Genomic DNA, 22,479 nt, shown 5'->3' with positions numbered 1-22,479 from the left:
TTAAGTCGAGTTTTAGACTGGAATTTAATTTTCTAGGAAGAGTAAAACTAGAAATGACTGGTACACAGTAGAATCTTTTGCTACTGGTTTATTTTCCCCCTGACCTATAAATGAGTACACCTACACTGGATTTGGAACCAGACTGTTTAAAAATGGCAGCCTCCATGTTCAGAGGACATGGAAAGTTATTACATCAAATCTGCCGAAAACATAAGATTTTTTTGGATGCAAAACGACGAACCTCAACGTCATACATAATCCTGTAAGACTTATTGTCGCTGATACACTGTTAAAACATTTGAACTTCGGAAAATAGATGCAAATATGATTTAGTTATGCAATAAAAAAAATGAGTTTACCTTAAAATTTATAAATCCAAATTTTATGAAACCCATACCCAATACTGAGAACAAGAACTCACAGACAGAGTTGGAAATATGGCTGTGAGTCACTGCTTGAACTGACGTCATACAAACAATCACTTTTCCAGTGTAGTGTCAGATATTTTGTATTTGACATAAAAATTATGCGGGAACCTATGTGATGTTCAGTAATGGCAGACTAATAGCGATTAGGTGTATTATCTGCCTGGGTCTGTTCACCCTTCATGCCGTTAGAGTATGTTCCCCCTGGATTCTTTCTGCCTATTTTGATTACAAAATATTAATATTACGGTTATACAGTTTAATAAACATATTTAGTTATCTATATGGTATAAATTCTTGAAATTCATGAAAATACAATACAAGGACAGATTCTAAAGTTAGTTTAGTTTAAACATTTATTTATAGTTGATTGGGAAACACGTTTTACAACTTATATTAATCCCTTTTCACTACAAGTGCTGCCTTGTAGCGGCATTAGCCTACTATTTTTCGAAATCTACAAGGTTGTCTTCAACGTGCAAGAGATACATGTATGGCTCTCTCTTAACACGGGTCAGCCATTTATCGTCCCCTTCCGACGGACTATCATCGTTTCCTCAAGACCATACTCTCAAATGGTGTCAAGGGACAGCTGAAAATTTAGTTGAAATTTTCATCCCGAACAGGAATGGAACCAAGGACCTTTGTGTTAGTAGTCTGATGCGCTAACAACTACACCACGGTTTTAAAGTTAATGGCTTGTTTTGGACTTCTATAAATGTTCATAATGATAATTCTCACTAACTGTTTCTAGGAATTAGTAAAAACAATCATGTAGGAATTGTAAAACTGTAACATGAAAAGGATTCATATGTTTATTTATTATTAAAATGTATATTGCTTCACTTATTATCAATTGTTTACAAATATCAATAAAGACAAATACATTATACATGTTGTATTGCAGTATTCAACTATGCAGAGTAACAGAAATTTATTAATAACTTGTTGCAGTAATACAAATATTTCATTGTGTATTTAGAGATTTTTTTTCAACAAACTTTAACATATTCAGTTGAAATAATGAACATAATGCAACTAAACAATAAGGGCATTATGCAAAAAAATAAAAATCAGGGCAAATGGACCCTGGCCGGGCAAACATGTACATTTGTACCTGGGAGAACAGACCCGGACCTTCATAACTTGGGAAATTGCAAATTGTTTTCTCTGCACTTTTCCCACTTAATGAAGTTTTTCTCGTCCAAATTTTATGCAATCTATACACAATGCTATAAACCAAAACTCAACAGAGTGAGTCACTTACTGTTCTAGAGTTATGCCCCCTTTTAACTTGGAAATGTAAAAAAATAAACAGATATCATGTCAATGCATGTACATATATTGATTGCCAATGAGACAACTATCCACCAGCTGACCCATGGAATGATAATTTTATAACAGCACAAAATAAGTACAAATTATAAAATACTTTTGTAAAAGGCTTCCCTGCACATCTTTGATTTTGAAAAAAAAACATTTTCCTTTACAAACAAATCAATATCAAAGCATTTTTTTTATTAGCATACCATATTATTTTTGAGATATTGAAATTTTAACTAAATGCTCCTTTACAGATGTTATAGCTGCATTTCTTAAATGTGGTTGATTTCAATTTGAATTTTTCCCATAAATTCTGTTTTTAAAAAGTTTAGGAAAAAAGAGCTTGAAAAAAAATGTGCATGATCAGCAGAACAGTAATTGTTTGCTTCTTCTTTACTTGCTTCACAGTAGGATATTAAAGTTCTGATTCTTTAAGGGAATGACTATACATAGTTATGACCTCATGATCATCCCTATGGATTTTACTTTCCACATATAGATCTGAAACATTGTCTATTAAACTTATATTATGTATCACACCACTTAGTCACTTAGTCCTATGACTGAGTAAAACTATTTCAGTGGAAATTGTCATGCAAATTTTAAAAACAGGATTTCTTGTCAACATTTCAAAAACAAGAATCCCTATGATGAAACTAAAATTTTCACAGGGTTTTGTTAATGAATCAAATCTGGGTGATCCCTTTAGCCTAGTCAAAGTTAATTAGGCCATATAATATTAAATTATTCAGCATCACAAAGTCGAGATATATACAATTTTACAAAGAGCTGAGTAATACAGACAGTGCCACTGTGGAAACACTGGTAATACACAGTATAACCCTGGTCAGGAATTAAGTTGTGCAATAGATATATTCATTTAAATGCCAAGTGATTGACAATGCAGAGGCATATATTGGTGTTATACCTGTGACAAGAATATTTCCACACCCTAAGGCCTTGCATTGTAAATCACTAACAACTTCTAAAATGTTTAGCCTAGATGATTGTCAAAGATCCTGGTGTATCATCTAGGCTATGTAAACCTCTGATTGATCATGGTAACCATAAATTGTGTAAAGCAATACCTTATATATAAAAAAGAAGATGTGGTATGATTGCCAATGAGACAACTGTCCACAAGAGACCAAAATGACAGACATTAACAACTATAGGTCACTGTACAGCCTAGGTGTACATGTTATATAAAACTCAAATCCATATGAGACCAACATCTTAGAACTGTCATTGATATTCTCATGTTATATTTCAGGTTTCCTGAACTGCCCCCAGATACAGAGGACAGCAATCCTGTAATGAGATGGAAGGAATTTCCAGATTTCCCAAATATAACCCATGAAGGAGTTGTCAGGGCTGGTGCTAAACGATCCATAGATTTTGAAGTTCAACTAGATAAACATATAACTCAGTTAGAGGGTTAGTCATTGAGTTTTGATTCAGTGTTTTCCCCAGGATTTTCAAATGACATCACAAGCCTGACAAGGTTAAGAATGGCACTGGTTTTTTTTTTTTTTAAATTATAGCACCACATTTATAATATATTGTTTCACTACTGAATTTATTTTTTTCGCGGGATTCCCTGTCCGAAATATATTTGCACGAGCTGTTTGCCCGACCTGGATTAATTTGACATGTGCTACAGCAAAAAATGACCTCGTAGTTTTGGTCATTGAAAACTCAGGAACCGTAGCGAGTTGTGCGGTCAAATTTTGATAAAATGTAGATAAGTATCATAGGTTGAGCGTCTGTAAACTTTTCATAGAGTAAGAAGCAGTTAACCTTTAAAACATGTGTCAAAAACGCAGATTGATTGAGTCAGTTCTAGATAATTTTTGTCATTGCCTACTGTACATATTGCTTTCACTTACATTTGGCAACATTTTTTATGCACATGTGTGTTACAAAATGCTATTTCTATGAGCCACTGAATTATTTTCTTTTAAAAACCGTTTGCGTTTTAGTTTTCGTTTTCATGGCAAAATACTTGTAAATCGAGACTGTCGTTCACGTACATTTTGGCCGCCATTTGTTTTTCGGTTTCGAAAGAAGAAAGATAACTTGGGCTCGATAACGGACAATAACTCTTCCAGACGAGTTATATAATACCCCCAACGTTTATGGTCCGAGACCACAATTGTCGTCCCTTGATTTTCGTTGTTCACAAATATAGTCCTTAGTGTTGACAGTGGATTACTTGCCATTAATTTTTATACCTCTTCCAAATTTATTTCTCCATGTTTAATGCCTCATATTGCAAGAAGGGGGTAGAAATTACACTGTTAAAAAATTTGGGTTCAGAATTTTAAAGGAAAGTAGTGATTTGGTCCAGCTGAAAAAGGTTGAAATTTGCACTTCGGAAGCTGTCAAAAGATTTCAAGACGCCCTAAACATAAAATTGTCCTTATTTTGAGTTAGAGCCGATGAAATTTTCTATAATTTTGATATAATTTGTCCCAAAAGTAGTACAACACACTGTAAAAATTTCATTGAGAAAGCGCAGGTAGATTTTTTTTAATTTTCATTTATCTTCTAAAAGAAATGCACTATGAAATAATTGTGGTCTCGGACCTATGATGTGCGATCATGAACTTATTAAAAATATTTTTTAACTGCAATAATAATCGATGGGAATTCTTTACTTGAGGACTTAAACCCAGTTATACCTTAATTCTTCCACCTGTGAATGAGATAAAGCAATAAATATAAAAGTAAATGAAGCCAAAAAGTGATTTTTTTTTTAAAGTTATAAATCCATGAAATTTCAAATAAATTTGATTTGTGACATGGGGGTTGTATAATATAAAAAATATTTAAACATAAATAAATGTACTACAGTTAGAAAATATTCAACTGTTTCTCCAGAAAAAGAGTCCAGTGATTTTTTTTGGAGGAAATTGTAAAAATTAAAATCTTAACTATATGTAGTCAAAATTTAGGATGTATAAGATAACAAAAAATTGACAAATACATCAACTGATGTTTGTTAAAGCAGCACAAATAAATACTAAGAGCTGACAATTAATATTTTAAATTTATTTTCATCATAGTTAAATTTATTAATCACATGCAGTAGAGGTAAAGAAGATAATATATGCAGACAACTACTGGGTACTGTTTTATTTAAACTCATGCTATGCATTGGTCATTGGTCTTTGTTTAGTTATCTTGGTTAATGTTAAGTTTATGTGACAGTTGTAATAAAGCTTAGCTTTATACTTAGGACTATCAACATAATATCAATGATTAGTATAGAAGGCAAGACATTTCAGCGTGTGCACTCTTGTTCTTTTTGGTTTTGATGCCACATTTTACTTCTTAATTTTTGATGCCACATTTCTATTTCTAGTATTGCATACTACTTTAAGCTAACAACCTTGGATTTGTATTAAACAAGTTCAAATAATCAGGAAATGTTTTAAAAAAAAATCATAAATTGATAAAAAAAAACTTGAAATCACAAATGTTAAGATATTTTGTGGAAGAACAATTCCACCTGCAGGAATGTGATAAAAATGGTAATTAACACCCAGTTTTTTGTGACATTTTTTAATAACAAGTTTAGGAATTGTCCTTTAAATCTTTATTGGCTTAGGATTTAAAACTGTTTGGTGGATAGTTGTCAAGCTTAGAAATTCCTTTTTTAGCTCACCTGGCCGAAAGGCCAAGTGAGCTTTTCTCATCACGTGGCGTCCGGAGTCCAGCGTCCGGAGTCGTCGTCCTGCGTTAACTTTTACAAAATCTTCTCCTCTGAAACTACTGGGCCAAATTTAACCAAACTTGGCCACAATCATCATTGGGGTATATAGTTTAAAAATGTGTCCGGTGACCCGGCCAACCAATCAAGATGGCCGTCATGGCTAAAAATAGAACATAGGGGTAAAATGCAGTTTTTGGCTTATAACTCAAAAACCAAAGCATTTAGAGCAAATCTGATAGGGTAATATTGTTCATCAGGTCAAGATCTATCTGCCTTAAAATTTTCAGATGAATCGGACATTCCGTTGTTGGGTTGCTGCCCCTGAAATGGTAATTTTAAGGAAATTTTGCTGTTTTTGGTTATTATCTTGAATATTATTATAGATAGAGATAAACTGTAAACAGCAATAATGTTCAGCAAAGTAAGATCTTCAAATAAGTCAAGTGACCAAAATGGTCAGTTGACCACTTTAGGAGTTATTGCCCTTTATAGTCAATTTTTAACCATTTTTCGTAAATCTTAGTAATCTTTTAGAAAAATCTTCTCCTCTGAAACTACTGGGCCAAATTTAACCAAACTTGGCTATAATCATCATTGGGGTATCTTGTTTAAAAAATGTGTCCAGTGCACCTCCCAACCAACCAAGATGGTCGCCATGGCTAAAAATAGAACATAGGGGTAAAATGCAGGTTTTGGCTTATAACTCAAAAACCAAAGCATTTGGGAGCAAATCTGACAGGGTAAAATTGTTCATCAGGTCTAGATCTATCTGCCCTGAAATTTTCAGATGAATCGGACATTCCATTGTTGGGTTGCTGCCCCTGAAATGGTAATTATAAGGAAATTTTGCTCTTTTTGGTTATTAGCTTGAATACTATTATAGATAAAGATAAACTGTAACCAGCAATAATGTTCAGCAAGGTAAGATCTACAAATAAGTCAACATGACCAAAATGGTCAGTTGACCACTTTAGGAGTTATTGCCCTTTATAGTCAATTTTTAACCATTTTTCGTAAATCTTAGTAATCTTTTAGAAAAATCTTCTCTGAAACTACTGGGGCAAATTTAACCAAACTTAGCCATAATCATCATTGGGGTATATAGTTAAAAAAATGTGTTGGTAACTCGGCCAACAAACCAAGACGGCCGCCATGGCTAAAAATAGAACATGGGGGTAAAATGCAGTTTTTGGCTTATAACTCAAAAACCAAAGCATTAAGAGCAAATCTGACAGGTAGTAAAATTGTTGATCAGGTCACGATCTATCTGCCCTGGAATTTTCAGATGAATCAGATAATCGGTTGTTAGGTTGCTGCCCCTGAATTGGTAATTTTGAGGAAATTTTGCTGTTTTTTTGTTATTATCTTGAATATTATTATAGATAGAGATAAACTGTAAACAGCAATAATGTACAGCAAAATAAGAACTAAAAATAAGTCAGTATGACCAAAATAGTCAATTGACCCCTTAAGGAGTTATTGCCCTTCATAGTCAATTTTTAACAATTTTCTTAAAATATGAAGATTTTCAATAACATTTTCCACAGAAAGTACTGTTATAGATAGAGATAATTGTAAGCAGCAAGAATGTTTAGTAAAGTAAGATCTACAAACACATCACCATCACCAAAACACAATTTTGTCATGAATCCATCTGTGTCCATTGTTTAATATTCACATAGACCAAGGTGAGCGACACAGGCTCTTTAGAGCCTCTAGTTTTTTCTTCTGGTTAATATAACATACCCAATTTGATGTCAGTTTCGTATAATGGTACACAGTTTAGGGTTTAAAATTTCTAATTTTGTGAGAGAAAAATGTTTGTTTAAAATTACCATATTTTGATAAAACACTGTTGAAAAGTAATGTTTTTAAAAAGAATCCCTGATTAAAAGACTAAGAACAATATCATATTCAATAGAGTTACTTTAACTTTGGACAAGATAAATGGCATGAAGCCAAATTTATCAACTGCTATTGTTTGACCTATAAACTCCAGGCTACATATCTATTTGCTAGGCCATTTACATTCTTATCTAGATGTCAGTTTTCCTATCTAAGGTCTTTGGTTTTCTCTGGGCACTCCGGCTTCCTCCACCAATAAAAACTGGCCGCCACAAAATAGCCTAAATGGCATTATGCGGTGCTTAAAAGTGGCATTAAAGCACCAAAAATCAAATCAAATCTTATCTATTTGTTTCAGATTTTCTCGCTGTGTTGAAGACCAATTGGAGGCCTTTGGCTATTTTCTACTCTATGGTGGGGTTGTTGTCATTTTGACACATTCCCCATTTTCTTTCTAAATTTTATTCTGATTACATATTTATAAAAAAAGAATAACTTTGTAACAAAAATTCGAGACTTTTTATGATGCTTGCTATCATTAATTAATGATAGATTTGAAGGGAATGCAATTATTGATCAAGGGTTTTAACCAAAAAGTTTAAGAATAACATTAAAGGGATAGAAACAATAATATTGGTCAAAATATGAAGTTCTCGGAACTGCAAATTATGTTAGCCTTTTTTTATATTTGATACAAAATTATTACATGCAAATGCCAGTTTTCATAGTTTTTTGGGGCTAACAATTATTTACAGGCTAGGACAATGGATTGATATTATAGGATTTTTTAAAATTAAATGCAAGTTTTTACTTTTAATAAATTTTATACTAAAATAAAAATGTCAAGCTCACACAGTAAAGTGCTTGCTGAAAATGTCACACAACCTTAACATATGAAATCTTGCTGACTATGCTGTATGGGGTGTGCTATTTGTTGAAGGCCATACAGTGACCTATTAACTTTTACGTCATTTAGTCTCTGGTGGCAAGTTGTTTCATAGGCAGTAATCTTCTTATTTTCACATCACTTTATTTATTTTTTTCAATACATTTAAAGTTTATTTTCTGGTTTTTAAACTCAAGGTTGTAAAAAGTATAAATATGTAAATATATTTTTCTTTGAAATGTTTCTATATCTGTTTTTGATTGACACCACATGCAGAATAGATTGTTGAAACCAAGAAATGTGAAGTTTTCCATTACTGAACTTTACCCATATTTTAAAGCAATTAAAGATTTTCAAATGTCACATAAATACATATGTAGTTAATAAGAAACAATTAGAAATAATCACACACGAGTTGGATATTTTTATGCCAGGGGGCATTTTAAGTCTTACCTTTGTCAGTTTGTACATCCCAAAGTTTGTTTCCGTTCTCTAACTTTAGTTTGTCTCAACCAAATGTTATGAAACTTATACTCAATGCTAATAACCATAAAACACAGACACATTTTTTTTTAACATTCATAATTGATTCTTTATTGCACATATTGCTGTTTGGATTTTGGTGGCTTTACTTAAACAGTTCTAGAGTTATGCCCCTTCACCATTGTTCACAAACGAAAGAATTGCTAAATTTTTGTTTCTGTTCTCTTTCTTCAATTTGCCTCAACCAAATATTATGAAACTTATACACAATGCTTATTACCACAAAATCTTGTTCAAGTGTGCATTTTGGTTGTGTCACTTTAACTGTTCTAGAGTTATGCACCTTTACAGGTTTCCGTTATTTAACTGAAGTTAGCCTCAGCCAATTAATACGAAACTTATACACAATGCTTATTACCACAAAATACAGATCATGTTTGAATTTTATTGCTGTCACTTTAACTGTTCTAGAGTTATTCCCCTTTACTAATGGAAAAATTGCTATATTTTTGGTTTCTGTTCTCTTACTGAAGTTTGTTTCTACCATATGTTATGAAACTTATACACAATAGTTATTACTAATAATAACTCAGATCAATAAAAAATTTGGCTGACGTCACTTTTACCGTTCTCTAGCTGTCCCTTTATAACTTTATATGATATGCAAGCAGGGGCATCATCTTTGTCCAATGGACATATTCCTCATTTATTTTTAAAGTTTTACACATGGTGTAATGTTTAAGAAGATATTGCATTTAACAATGTAAAAGATGTTTTTAAAAGAAATGTTTAATTTTCAGATGTACACTACCAGAAGACGTTTGAGTCTGTATTTAATCGTATTGAAGAAATATTGGTACCCTTACAGTTTACATGGTTTACCAGTAGACAATGCAGTAGTGCTATCTTTGACGCCCTTACTCATACAGAGGAGGGATTTAAAAGAGCCCACAACAGAGTAAGATAAACAGGGGAGATAACAATTATTATGTCATGTTTGGTTACTGGTTAAGCCATTTCCAGAAACTCATTTCCTGAATCATGAAATTGGCTCTTAAATTATAAATTAAAGCAGGTTATTTCCATGTCAGACAGAATTTATGCTTTATTTGAAAGATGATTAATGAAAAACAATGATTAGCGGTTTTTAATCACAGTTTAATATTTAATGATAATATTTGGTTTTATATATAGAAATATAAATTATTCATGGTATTCTGCTTTCCAACATACTTGTAATCAGATTGATTATCATGCTTTAAGTGTTTGTAAATTTAAGTAACACAATGTTTTCTGTTTACCTCTCAGTATTACTCTGCAGTGCAGCAAACCAGAAAAATAATTTGTACTCAACTGAGTAAGATTTTTAGTCTTATACTTGCCTACAGAAGTGACTTTCAAGAGTACTCTCGTGCAATGATTGGCTTTGGGACAATACATTTTTCTTATCTTGTGATGCTATGATAGTTATGTGGGTTAAATGGGTTAAAGTTACGGGGCAAATCTGAAAACAATAGCTATAAATCTGACTGGTTCAATTTAGAAACTAACACCAACTACACAAAAAATTGCACAAAAACATAGTAAAAACTTATCAAATATTGCTAAAACAAAGCTGCTTGAAATTATAGATGATACAAAAATAGATGGTGACCATATATATAAGAACTTTAAAGTAAACAGTAATGAAAACAGAACAATAATTATGTGAGAGATTATTTTTTTCACAGTTCAACAGATATAGACAAATAAACAAGAATTTACATCAAAAATTTATCTCTTACAGTTAGAAAGATAAATATGACTTGAAATGAAGAGATTATCTTTAAGAGTCTGAAAGATAGAAGGAGAGATTGCATAATAGAGATTTTTATATTTATATTTTACAGTTAGAAAGACAGTATATAAAGGCGTTACATGAGAGATTTATATCTACCAGTTTAGTGAAAGCTGTACAGGTACAATTGTTTTTGATACAACCAAGGATTTAATTTTTGTGTCCCTTCCATAGTGGAGTGGGCATTAAGATTTACTCTTGTCCATCTGTGCGTTGGTACATCTTAAATTGGTTTCAGTTCTCTAACTTTAGATATAGGAAGATGTGGTGTGAGTGCCAATGAGACAACTCTCCATACAAATAACAATTTAAAAAGTAAACCATTATAGATTAAAGTACGGCCTTCAACACGGAGCCTTGGCTCACACCGAACAACAAGCTATAAAGGGCCCCAAAATTACTAGTGTAAAACCATTCAAACGGGAAAACCAACGGTCTAATCTATATAAACAAAACGAGAAACGAGAAACACGTATATATTACATAAACAAACGACAACTACTGTACATCAGATTCCTGACTTAGGACAGGTGCAAACATTTGCAGCGGGATTAAACGTTTTAATGGAACCAAACCTTCTCCCTTTTTCTGAAACAATAGCATAACATCACAACAAAGAAAAACATACGATAAAATATCAATTGGCAGACTTAACTCAATCAAAAAACGTATGATTAAACAATGAACGAATAAATTTGATCTGCGATATCTGAATACAAATGCATAGATATAGGAAGATGGGTTTAGTTTGCCTCAACTAAATGTTATGAAACTTATACAAAATTTGGTGACTATGTGGAACGCATCTATCCCATCGAATTGGAGATAAAGGATACTACAGATACAGTTAAGTCGGCTTCATATCTTGACTTACATCTAGAAATTGACAATGAGGGTCGATTGAAAACTAAACTTTACGACAAAAGAGATGATTTCAGCTTTCCAATTGTGAACTTTCCATTTCTAAGTAGCAACATTCCAGCAGCACCTGCATACAGGGTATATATCTCCCAATTGATACGATATTCCCGTGCTTGCATTTCCTATCATGATTTTCTTGATAGAGGGTTACTGCTCACAAGGAAGCTATTAAACCAAGAGTTCCAAATGGTGAAGTTGAAATCATCCCTTCGTAAATTTTACGGACGCCATCACGAGTTGGTTGACCGTTATGAAATAACCGTTTCACAAATGATATCGGATATGTTCCTTACGTCGTAACTACAATCCCCTTCCCTTTCATGAATGTGACCTACCGAATTAGACTATTTACCGGATTTGTAATCACATAAACAACACGACGGGTGCCACATGTGGAGCAGGATCTGCTTACCCTTCCGGAGCACCTGAGATCACCCCTAGTTTTTGGTGGGGTTCGTGTTGTTTATTCTTTAGTTTTCTATGTTGTGTCATGTATACTATTGTTTTTCTGTTTGTCATTTTCATTTTTAGCCATGGCGTTGTCAGTTTGTTTTAGATTTATGAGTTTGACTGTCCCTTTGGTATCTTTCGTCCCTCTTTTATACACAATGCTTGTTACCACAAAACACAGATCAAGTTTGAATTTGTGAAGCATCACTTTTACCATTCAAGAGTTATGCCTCTTTACAATAGTAAAAATTTGTTTCCCTTCTCTAACTTTAGTTTGCCTCAAACAAATGTTATGAAACCTATATGCAATGCTTATTACCACAAAACATAGATCTAGTTTGAATTGAGTGGCCTCACTTTTACCCTTCTTGAGTTGTGCTCCTTTATAATCTTATATGCAAGCAGGTCATCATCTGTGTCCCATGGACACATTCACATATATTTATTCATGAAATTTATTTGGTTGTGAAGATGTTTTGTTCAGGTATTGACCTTCATGATTCGCTTCTGTCAAAGAATTCAGAAGCCTAATTTGGTTGAATATTTATATATATAATATAGCATATTAATCTATTGCAATAAAAAATCATAATATCTAATAAAATTTGTAGATTTAGCTAACAAAGTCCTTATATTTGTATAAAGTAACATTCGTTTATAGTGGAAAATTGTTTAAACGTTAAATAAGCTACAATTAAAAATTGCTTGCTCGTCCCTCTCTGTGATTACCATTAGATAGCTCTGGTTCATTTCCCAATCAATCTATCTAGAAGGGTAGATAAAAAAATCGATATTCATTCATAATCTTTTTCAAAAATGATGAACGGTTCTTTATATTGGTATGTAATCATTTTAAACGTTTCAAATTTATGAAATTATATTCGTACATCAATGTTTTTGATACACCAATAACAAAAACTGAAATATATTGAATTGATACATTTTGTAATTATTCAAAATAATAGAAACCTAAACTTATTTATAAAAAAAAATGAACCTCTTAAGGGGAGACAATACTGGCATAAATTTTTCGAATTGGCACATAATACAACGGAATGTCACTCTTGCATACAAATGGCACATCAATATAATTAATTAACTGTGCAATCATGCTCTACCTTCAATGATGATTCTAAATTATAAAAATAACCAAAAGTTGTTAATCTATAGATAGTGAAGACTAATGAAAGCTAACCCACTGTAAAAATATTTCTTTGCAATTTTTTAAAACTTCCTCAGAAATATGCTCGAGCCACTTGACTTTCATAGCTCAAAATTAACATTTTTACACAATATTTGAATAAAGTAGTTAAAGATTAATCGCTTCTCAAAGTGTAAGACACAATAAAAATCGTATGCTTGCACCATCTTACCGAAATACGGATTTAATTACATTTCGACATTTCTTCCGACTATTTTTATCAAAACCGGTTTTAAACAAATCACAAGTACGTGTTAAGATCTGACTAAATAACTATTTCCCGATATGGTCAGGTAAATTTGCTATATAATATATTGTAGTTTCTCTAACACAGAAATCCACTTGAATTGGTTTCACACTAATATTTATAAAAGTAGTAAAATTGAGAATGGAAATGGGGAATGTGCCAAAGAGACAACAACCTGACCATAGAAAAAAACAACAGCAGAAGGTCACCAACAGGTCTTCAATGTAGTGAGAAATTCCCGCACCCAGAGGTGTCCTTCAGCTGGCCCCTAAACAAATATATACTAGTTCAGTGATAATGAACGGCATACTTATTTCCAAATTGTACACAAGAAACTAAAATTAAAATAATACAAGACTAACAAAGGCCAGAGGCTACTGACATGGAACAGGCGCAAAAATGTGGCGGGGTTAAACATGTTTATGAGATCTCAACCCTCCCCCTATACCTCTAGCCAATGTAGAAAAGTAAACGTATAACAATACGCACATTAAAATTCAGTTCAAGAGAAGTCCGAGTCTGATGTCAGAAGATGTAACCAAAGAAAATAAACAAAATGATAATAATACATAAATAACAACAGACTACTAGCAGTTAACTGACATGCCAGCTCAAGACTTCAATTAAACTGACTGAAAGATTATGATTTCATCATATGAACATCAGGCACAATCCTTCCCGTTAGGGGTTTAGTATCATACCATCATAACATATACTGTTTCATGAAAATTTTGTTGTTTCCCCCTTTTGAAAAGTTATAAATTTCAATGTAGATTATCTAGATAGCAATAATAAATTTCTTAATTTACAGAGTGTTGTTTTTCTGCAAATATATGAGTGTAATTTCTTATAGTGAATTTGTTATTGTACAAAGCTATGAAATATAAGTTATGTAGCTCCAAAAAATGTGAAAAAATAAACTGATCTCCATTGTAAATTGAAGAAGGGGAAGTCGATAAAACCTGTCAATCCAAACTCTCAACTATAAATAAAAAATGCCATTATCTTTGAATGAAATAAATATTGTGATTAATTGTGGATTTGCAGCATTTCTAATTGTTTATAGTTATAATTATTGTTATTGTTCATTTGTACTCTCTTTGTAGGAAGTGAATGCAAATAGTGATAATTTAAATGATGCCCAGAAAAGATTAGTAGACTTTTATTTATATAATTTGAAAATAAGTGGATTTTTGATGTCAACTAATGACAGAAGAAAATATTATGATAAAGTTGGTAGGAGGAACACACATACTCATAATTTTTCGTAAGTATAAAAAAATGAAATAACTTGTGTTGCCTATTGGGAGTGATGTTTAAGAAATAATTCATGGGGGCTTGAGTTTAAACTAATTTTACCACGGGTTGGCCCTTTATACTAATATTTTACCACGAGCAACAGATAAATTATCTGCATAAAGGGCCAAACTGTGGTAAAATAAGTATAATTCAAGCCCCCATGAATTATTTCGATTCTAATAGTAAAAATGCGACAATTCTTTTGGATCGAAGCGCTCTAGGTGAAGGTTATGTTTGCTGTTCCCATAAATGAACGCACTATTAAATTGACATAAAAGAACGGAGCAAACTGAATTAGTGACACACTTAAACTATTTACAATAACATATTTAGATAGGTTTAGATGAATTTAAATGATAAGTTTACTTACTGTGAAAGTACTTTTATTCATGGGGAATCAATTTACGTGGGTTTCATGGATGACTTTTTCCACAAATTTAAGTGTCCAACGAAATAGAATAACCATTGTCCAAATCAAGACATGGAAATATCCCCATGTAGGTTTGACTACTGATATGATCTAGAGAATATATTGAATATCGTCAAATCTGAAAATACATAATAATAGTCACAAGGCAAACGCTATATGAACTACAATTGCAGGAAGGATTATACCTATTTAATCTTTAAAAAACCTAAACTGTACAACTTTTGATCTTTTAGTTCTCATAAAAAAAATATTTTTGATTGATGAAAGTCAGATTTCGGGTATTGATATGCTATGATAAAGTGTTCATAATTCTTGTATGTATGGAAAATAATAATTTCATGCTGGACTTACTTTTGATAAGAACTATTTTACAATTCTAAATATGTTTATAACATTTGTTTATGTCACTGTTTTCTTTAGGTGACATGTTTATGGCATAATTAATACCTTTGATGGTCTTTAATCTGTGTACTTTGCAATTTCCTTCAATCCAGACAAATTGTAACCTTCGTTTTCTAATGACATCTATTTTTCATTTTTTTTTTAGAAAACTGAAATCCACGAATTTAAAAACCCGCGAACATGTAAATATTGCTCAAACCACGAAAATTGATAACCACGAATTAAAGTCCTTTCATTGTATATGTCTTATATGTATAAAAAAATAGTTTATAACACATTTTAACATTTTATTTATGTTTCCTTATTGCGATGAATTCGAGTTTCACAAGCGTGTATCTTCCTGTAAAATGCTTATATTCTGACGTCATCGTACTCAGACGTCATGTGGCTCATTGGTAAAATAACATATGATGTGGGATTACAATCAGAACAGCCGAAACAATATATACGTAATTTACCTGGGGTGTGTACTCAAAGTGTTTGAAGGATGTCATGTTAGAATGCAGCTTAGTCTAATTGCAATGCAGATCTTGTGTCCTTGCTTGGATCTGACAACACTCTGTTCTACTTTCTGTTGGTAATTAGCCAATGAGATTTCAGCCTTTAAGTTTTTAACGGTGTGTTCCATTATTACAAAACTAGAGGATCCTGAAAGGTCTTTAAAACAGAAAGTAGAACAGAGCATTGTCAAACCCATGTTTATGAAATGTATGATCTGTATTTCAATCAAATTGTGTTATAGCTTAAAATGAAATATATAAGATACAATTTGCAGAAAAATGTAAGTCTGTTATGCACCTTCTTACCTATTTTTGGGTCAGTTTAATTTATTTACTTTTATAAACACCAAATTTAACATATCTTGGATTCTCCTATTTATACAGAAAAATTCAGAAAGACAGTTTGTATTGTTATACTACCGCCAAAAGTTGTCAATACATGTTTTTTCTTTTTTCTTTTGTATAATTGAAGATTTAGAGATACTACTTCTTCAGAAAATTGATTTTTATACGACCGCAAAAATTTTAATTTTTTGGTTTAATATTGCTATCACGTTGGCGTCGTCGTCTGCGTCGTCGTCGTCCGAATACTTTTAGTTTTCGCACTCTAACTTTAGTAAAAGTGAATAGAAATCAATGAAATATTAACACAAGGTTTATGACCACAAAAGGAAGGTTGGGATTGATTTTGGGAGTTTTGGTCCCAATATTTTAGAAATTAGGGGCCTAAAAGGGCCCAAATAAGCATTTTCTTGGTTTTCGCACTATAACTTTAGTTTAAGTGAATAGAAATCTATGAAATTTTGACACAAGGTTTATGACCACAAAAGGAAGGTTGGGATTAATTTTGGGAGTTTTGGTTCCAACAGTTTAGGAAATAAGGGCCAAAAAAGGGCCCAAATAAGCATTATTCTTGGTTTTCTCACAATAACTTTAGTATAAGTAAATAGAAATCAATGAAATTTTAACACAAGGTTTATGACCAAAAAAGGAAGGTTGGGATTGATTTTTGGAGTTGAGGTCACAACAGTTTATGAATTAGGGGCCAAAAAGGGGCCCAAATAAGCATTATTTTTGGTTTTTGCACCATAACTTTAGTATAAGTAAATAGAAATCTATGAAATTTAAACACAAGGTTTATGACCATAAAAGGAAGGTTGGGTTTGATTTTGGGAGTTTTGGTCCTAACAGTTTAGGAATAAGGGGCCCAAAGGGTCCAAAATTGAACTTTGTGTGATTTCATCAAAAATTGAATAATTGGGGTTCTTTGATATGCCGAATCTAACTATGTATGTAGATTCTTAATTTTTGGTCCCGTTTTCAAATTGGTCTACATTAAGGTCCAAAGGGTCCAAAATTAAACTTATGTTGATTTTAACAAAAATTGAATCCTTGGGGTTCTTTGATATGCTGAATTTAAAAATGTACTTAGATTTTTTATTATTGGCCTAGTTTTCAAGTTGGTCCAAATGGGGGTCCAAAATTAAACTTTGTTTGATTTCATCAAAAATTGAATAAATGGGTTCTTTGATATGCCAAATCTAACTGTGTATGTAGATTCTTAATTTTTGGTCCAGTTTTCAAATTGGTCTACATTAAGGTCCAAAGGGTCCAAAATTAAACTAAGTTTGATTTTAACAAAAATTAAATTATTGGGCTTATTTGATATGCTTTATCTAAATATATACTTTGATTTTTGATTATGGGCCCAGTTTTCAAGTTGGTCCAAATCAGGATTCCATATCAAGTATTGTGCAATAGCAAGAAATTTTCAATTGCACAGTATTGCACAATAGCAAGAAATATCTAATTGCACAATATTGTGCAATAGCAATTAATTTTCAATTGGAGTTATCTTTCTTTGTATAGAATAGTAGTTGATAATATATGTTGGAAATTTGCCAGACATGACTATGATGTCATTTTCTATTTTTATTTGCCAATAACTTTATGTAAATAACTTCATTGGAAATTTGCCAATATAAAATGTTGCTGATGAAGCTTTTTTTCCTTATCTTATCTAAAATGATTTTAGATAATGTATGTTGGACATTTGCCAGACATGACTATGATGTCATTTTCTATTTTTATTTGCCAATAACTTTATGTAAATAACTTCATTGGAAATTTGCCCATATAAAATGTTGCTGATGAAGTTTTTGTTATTGTTTTATACAATAAACAATGTATATTCACTTTTACTACCAACCAATCTTTACCATTCAGTGATAACAAGCACTTTATTTTACATTGTAATATTTTATGATGTATTTAAAAGAGTAGTTATTGTTGCAAACTCCATTAGAAATTTGAATTGATATCAGTTTTGGAAAAAGGGAAACAGGGATGTGAAAAAAAAAGGGGGGGGTTAAAATTTTTCACATTTCAGATTTCATAAATAAAAAGAAAATTTCTTCAAACATTTTTTTGAGAGGATTAATATTCAACAGCATAGTGAATTGCTCAAAGGCAAAAAAAAACTTTTAAGTTCATTAGACCACATTCGTTCTGTGTCAGAAACCTATGCTGTGTCATGATCAACTATTTAATTTTAGATTTAAAAAGTTTGAAGAAGAAATCTTTAATTGATTTGTAAAACCTTGACATTTGTTTTGTGTAAAAAAAAAACATGTTATGTCAAAAATTTGATCACAATCCAAATTCAGAGCTGTATCACGCTTGAATGTTTTGTCCATACTTGCCCCAACTGTTCAGGGTTCGACCTCTGCGGTCGTATAAAGCTGCGCCCTGCTGAGCACCTGGTTAAACACTTATGCTGCTGTCAACTACAAGAAACATATAAAAATTGGTATAATTTTTTTTTAGGAAGAAAGTTAGAATATGTATGGATTTATTTGAACATTATGTTGAAGATGTAAACATTATAGAACAGTTGCCTCAGTCACTGGTATACATGATGGCAGATTATCCGTAAGTATGAAAGCAAGTTCAGATAGAAATGTGAGTTAATACTGAGTCAATCACGTATATATAAGAAGATGTGGTATGAGTGCCAATGAGACAACTCTCCATCCAAGTCACAATCTGTAAAAGTAAACCATTATATACATGATGGCAGATTATACATGAGTATGAAAGAGTCAAATACATGTATACCAGTGTATCCCAAACTCTGTCTGACAAAAGGTCATTGGGTCAGACAGAAATTTTCAGATTTTTCAGTTGAAAATATAGTAAAAAAATCTTTTCGGTCAGTCAAAGCCTTAAACAGTTTACACGATGGTAGATATATCATATATGCTGACTAAAGGGTAAAGGTTTGAAAATTGTAAATTTTGATTATCTTGGTTTGGACTGTTTCTCAGATACTATCAACTGTAGAATGGTTGTTAAATCAGGCAGGATTGATCTGATGTGACTTTAAATTTCATGGATCGTTGAAAATCTTAAGTAAATGTGTAACTGTATGAAGTTTGACCTTGATCATTCAGACTTTACACATAAAATTCAATCATAACTACTGGTGCAGGCAAGACATTTTATTTTAGTTTATGAACTCTTGTTTATATCATTATTTATTTAACATCTGCTTAATAAAATATGATCAAGAACACAAGCAAGATTCAAATGAACATACATGAGATTGTGAAACGAATATTGCATATTTTGCATGGTGATTTTTATAAGCCGAACTATGTATTCAAGTGTGAAGGCACCGTCAAGAAAAATTAAGTAATCAAGACTAAAACTGCCTGTTTGTTGATTATTTAACTGACCAAAACTGAATTTATTTCATTTCAGTGAACATTATGAAAAAGGGCCTTGGCAAGTGGAACTATATGATCCTATATATAGCCATTTTATGTCACACTGTCCATGTCGTATAACACGATGGAATATATGGTATGCCAAAGTAAATGTCTCATCACAGTACCATTCTGAGCAATTCTTAAATAATAATGAGACAATTTCAGATGTAAGAGCTCAGAGGTGAGTAAATGATAATCAATGGTTTTTTTTTAGTCTTAGTAGCCAAAATCAAATTAAAATAAAATTGAGAAAGGAAATGGGGAATGTGTCAAAGCCACAACAACCTGACCATAGAGCAGACAACAGCCGAAGGCCACCAATGGGTCTTCAATGTAGCAAGAAACTCACCTGTAGGCGTCCTTCAGCTGGCCCCTTAAAAATATGTATATTTGTACAGTGATAAACTGATAATGGACGTCATACTAAACTCCGAATTATACACAAGAAACTAGAATTAAAAATCATACAAGACTAACAAAGGCCAGAGGCTCCTGACTTGGGACAGACGCAAAATTGCGGTGGGGTTAAACATTTTTATGAGATCTCAGCCCTCCCCCTATACCTCTAACCAATGTAGAAAAGTAAACGCATAACAATTCGCACATTAAAATTCAGTTCAAGAGAAGTCTGAGTCTGTTGTCAGAAGATGTAACAAAAGAAAATAAATAAAATGACAATTATACATAAATAACAACAGACTACTAGCAGTTAACTGACATGCCAGCTCCAGACCTCAATTAAACTGATTGAAAGATTATGTCTTCATCATATGAATATCAGGCACAATCCCTCCTGTTAGGGGTTTAGTGTCATACTATCATAAAATTTTTTAGAAGAACATAACCCGTGTAATGCCAACAACTGTTTTTTTTAAATAAATGTGTTTAGTTCTGATGCAAAGACCCTACAAGTGAATCAATGTTAAAGCCAAAATATGCAATCTTTTTTGAACTGACAACAATATCGTAGATATATGCCTTTCTTAATAAGTCTGTTTAAAGGTTTTGTATGCTTTTGAGGTGAATACTGACATTTTTGTAAAGAATATTACCATAAAAGATTGGATGTGAAATACCTGAACGTATAAGATGTCTGCATGTTGAGTTATATTTATGAATTATTTCCTTATACCGATGATAAAGTTTAGTAAATGTTTTGACTAGTTTGTGATATCGAAAACCCTGGTGTAATAATTTTTCAGTAATACATAAATTTCTCTCGCTAAAATCTAATACGTTTTTACATACACGAGCGAATTGTACAAGTTTAGATATATAAACACCATAAGATTGTGACAAGGGAATGTCACCATCTAAAACTATATAATTAACGATAAGAAATGAAAAATCATCTCTTTTTATCATAAATTTTTGTATTAAGCTTCCCGTTAATGATATAGATATCAAAATCGAGGAAAGGGCAGTGGTCATTGTTAGTATTAGCTTTATTTAAAGTAAGTTAAACAGGATAAATTTCTTTAGCATACATACTGAAGTCGTCATTATTGAGAGCCAATATATCATCCAAATATCTAAAAGTATTGTTAAATTTTTGTATCAAATGTTGTTTCAATGTGTCTTTGCTAATTTTAGTTATAAATTGTAACTCATAACAATACAAAAACAGGTCTGCAATAAGTGGTGCACAGTTAGTCCCCTGTGTTTGGATAGTCCTTTTTCTCTCCTCCATTATTTTGATGAAACCTATTGTATGAGCTATAATTTTTTTTCTTTCAGAAATTAATGATTTATTCTGATAAAAATCTTAAATTCTTTTAAAACATTACAATTTTGATTTTTAGCCAATTATGTTCTAAATACTGGATAAAGAGTGTTAATATGAACCGATGGAAACGTGACCATAGTTTTAATAATTCGATGTTTGTTACTTTGATATTTAAAATTTATCATATAGTATAATGTTGTTGCCACCTATTATAATGAATGACGTATAAGATTGTGACCATGAATTTTAATTTATTTGAAACAGAAACCTGACATGTTAAAATTTTGTACTTGGTTATGAATTTTTTTAAATGCCAACAAGGACACAAATTATTTAATGCAATGCAAAATTGAAATGATGTAAAACTGAAGTGCTTTACACACTTGGGTCAATATCCTCCAATGCACCTCAGATTGAGGAACTAAAATGTAGTGCGTTCACAAAAAAGTATCTGTGCAGTGATAGCAGACATATTTAAATTTTTATAAAGTAACTGAGCTTAACCATTTGGACTGATTTGGAGAGTAGAGGACCATAGAATAACATGAATAAAGGTGTAACAACTATGGAGTTATAAGATGTATGCAAAACACTAATATTTCCAAGAACTCATTGTGTGAAAACAGTTTTTTTTACCTCTAGAGCAGCATTACATAAGGCTTTTCTGGGTATGCAAAATTACTTGAAAATGAATCTCACTTCATACCCCTAAAATTTAAACACAAATTTGAAAATGTCTCAGCTCTTAAACAGTCCAAGATTGTGATATGGGCAGAGGAATTGAAGAAAAGATACCTGCCTACCTGTAATGATTTATCCTCTCGAGGCACACATGTTCTCTAAAGAATTAACTGAAAGTAGAAGTCATAACATAATATTTTGGTAACTTTCTTAGTTTTTTGTTAAGTTTTTTTCTGCCTCATTTGTCTGTCCATTTTCATATATATGGTTTTCTGAGTGCCTTTATAGTCTTAATTTGTTATACATGTACAATATATTATATAATCAACTTGTAA

The 22,479-nt window shown here is 31.8% G+C and overlaps 1 protein-coding gene across 1 annotated transcript in view; it reads left to right on the top strand.

The window, feature by feature from the left end:
- Positions 1–40: 40 nt before the first annotated feature.
- Positions 41–22,479, top strand: part of LOC139489665 (uncharacterized) — a 79,723-nt gene continuing 57,284 nt past the window's right edge. The window contains exons 1-7 of the mRNA XM_071276315.1: positions 41–262; positions 3,022–3,185; positions 9,481–9,638; positions 10,570–10,638; positions 14,443–14,603; positions 18,794–18,898; positions 19,730–19,918. Of these exons, the coding sequence (XP_071132416.1) occupies positions 111–262; positions 3,022–3,185; positions 9,481–9,638; positions 10,570–10,638; positions 14,443–14,603; positions 18,794–18,898; positions 19,730–19,918 (998 nt within the window). The 5' untranslated portion in view covers positions 41–110. The remainder of the gene's footprint in view (positions 263–3,021; positions 3,186–9,480; positions 9,639–10,569; positions 10,639–14,442; positions 14,604–18,793; positions 18,899–19,729; positions 19,919–22,479) is intronic.

Source organism: Mytilus edulis, chromosome 9 (genome assembly GCF_963676685.1).
Source record: "Mytilus edulis chromosome 9, xbMytEdul2.2, whole genome shotgun sequence".
Lineage (NCBI taxonomy): Eukaryota > Metazoa > Mollusca > Bivalvia > Mytilida > Mytilidae > Mytilus > Mytilus edulis.
Note: the sequence above shows the minus strand (reverse complement) of the source record. Positions and strands in the feature narration are given on the sequence as shown.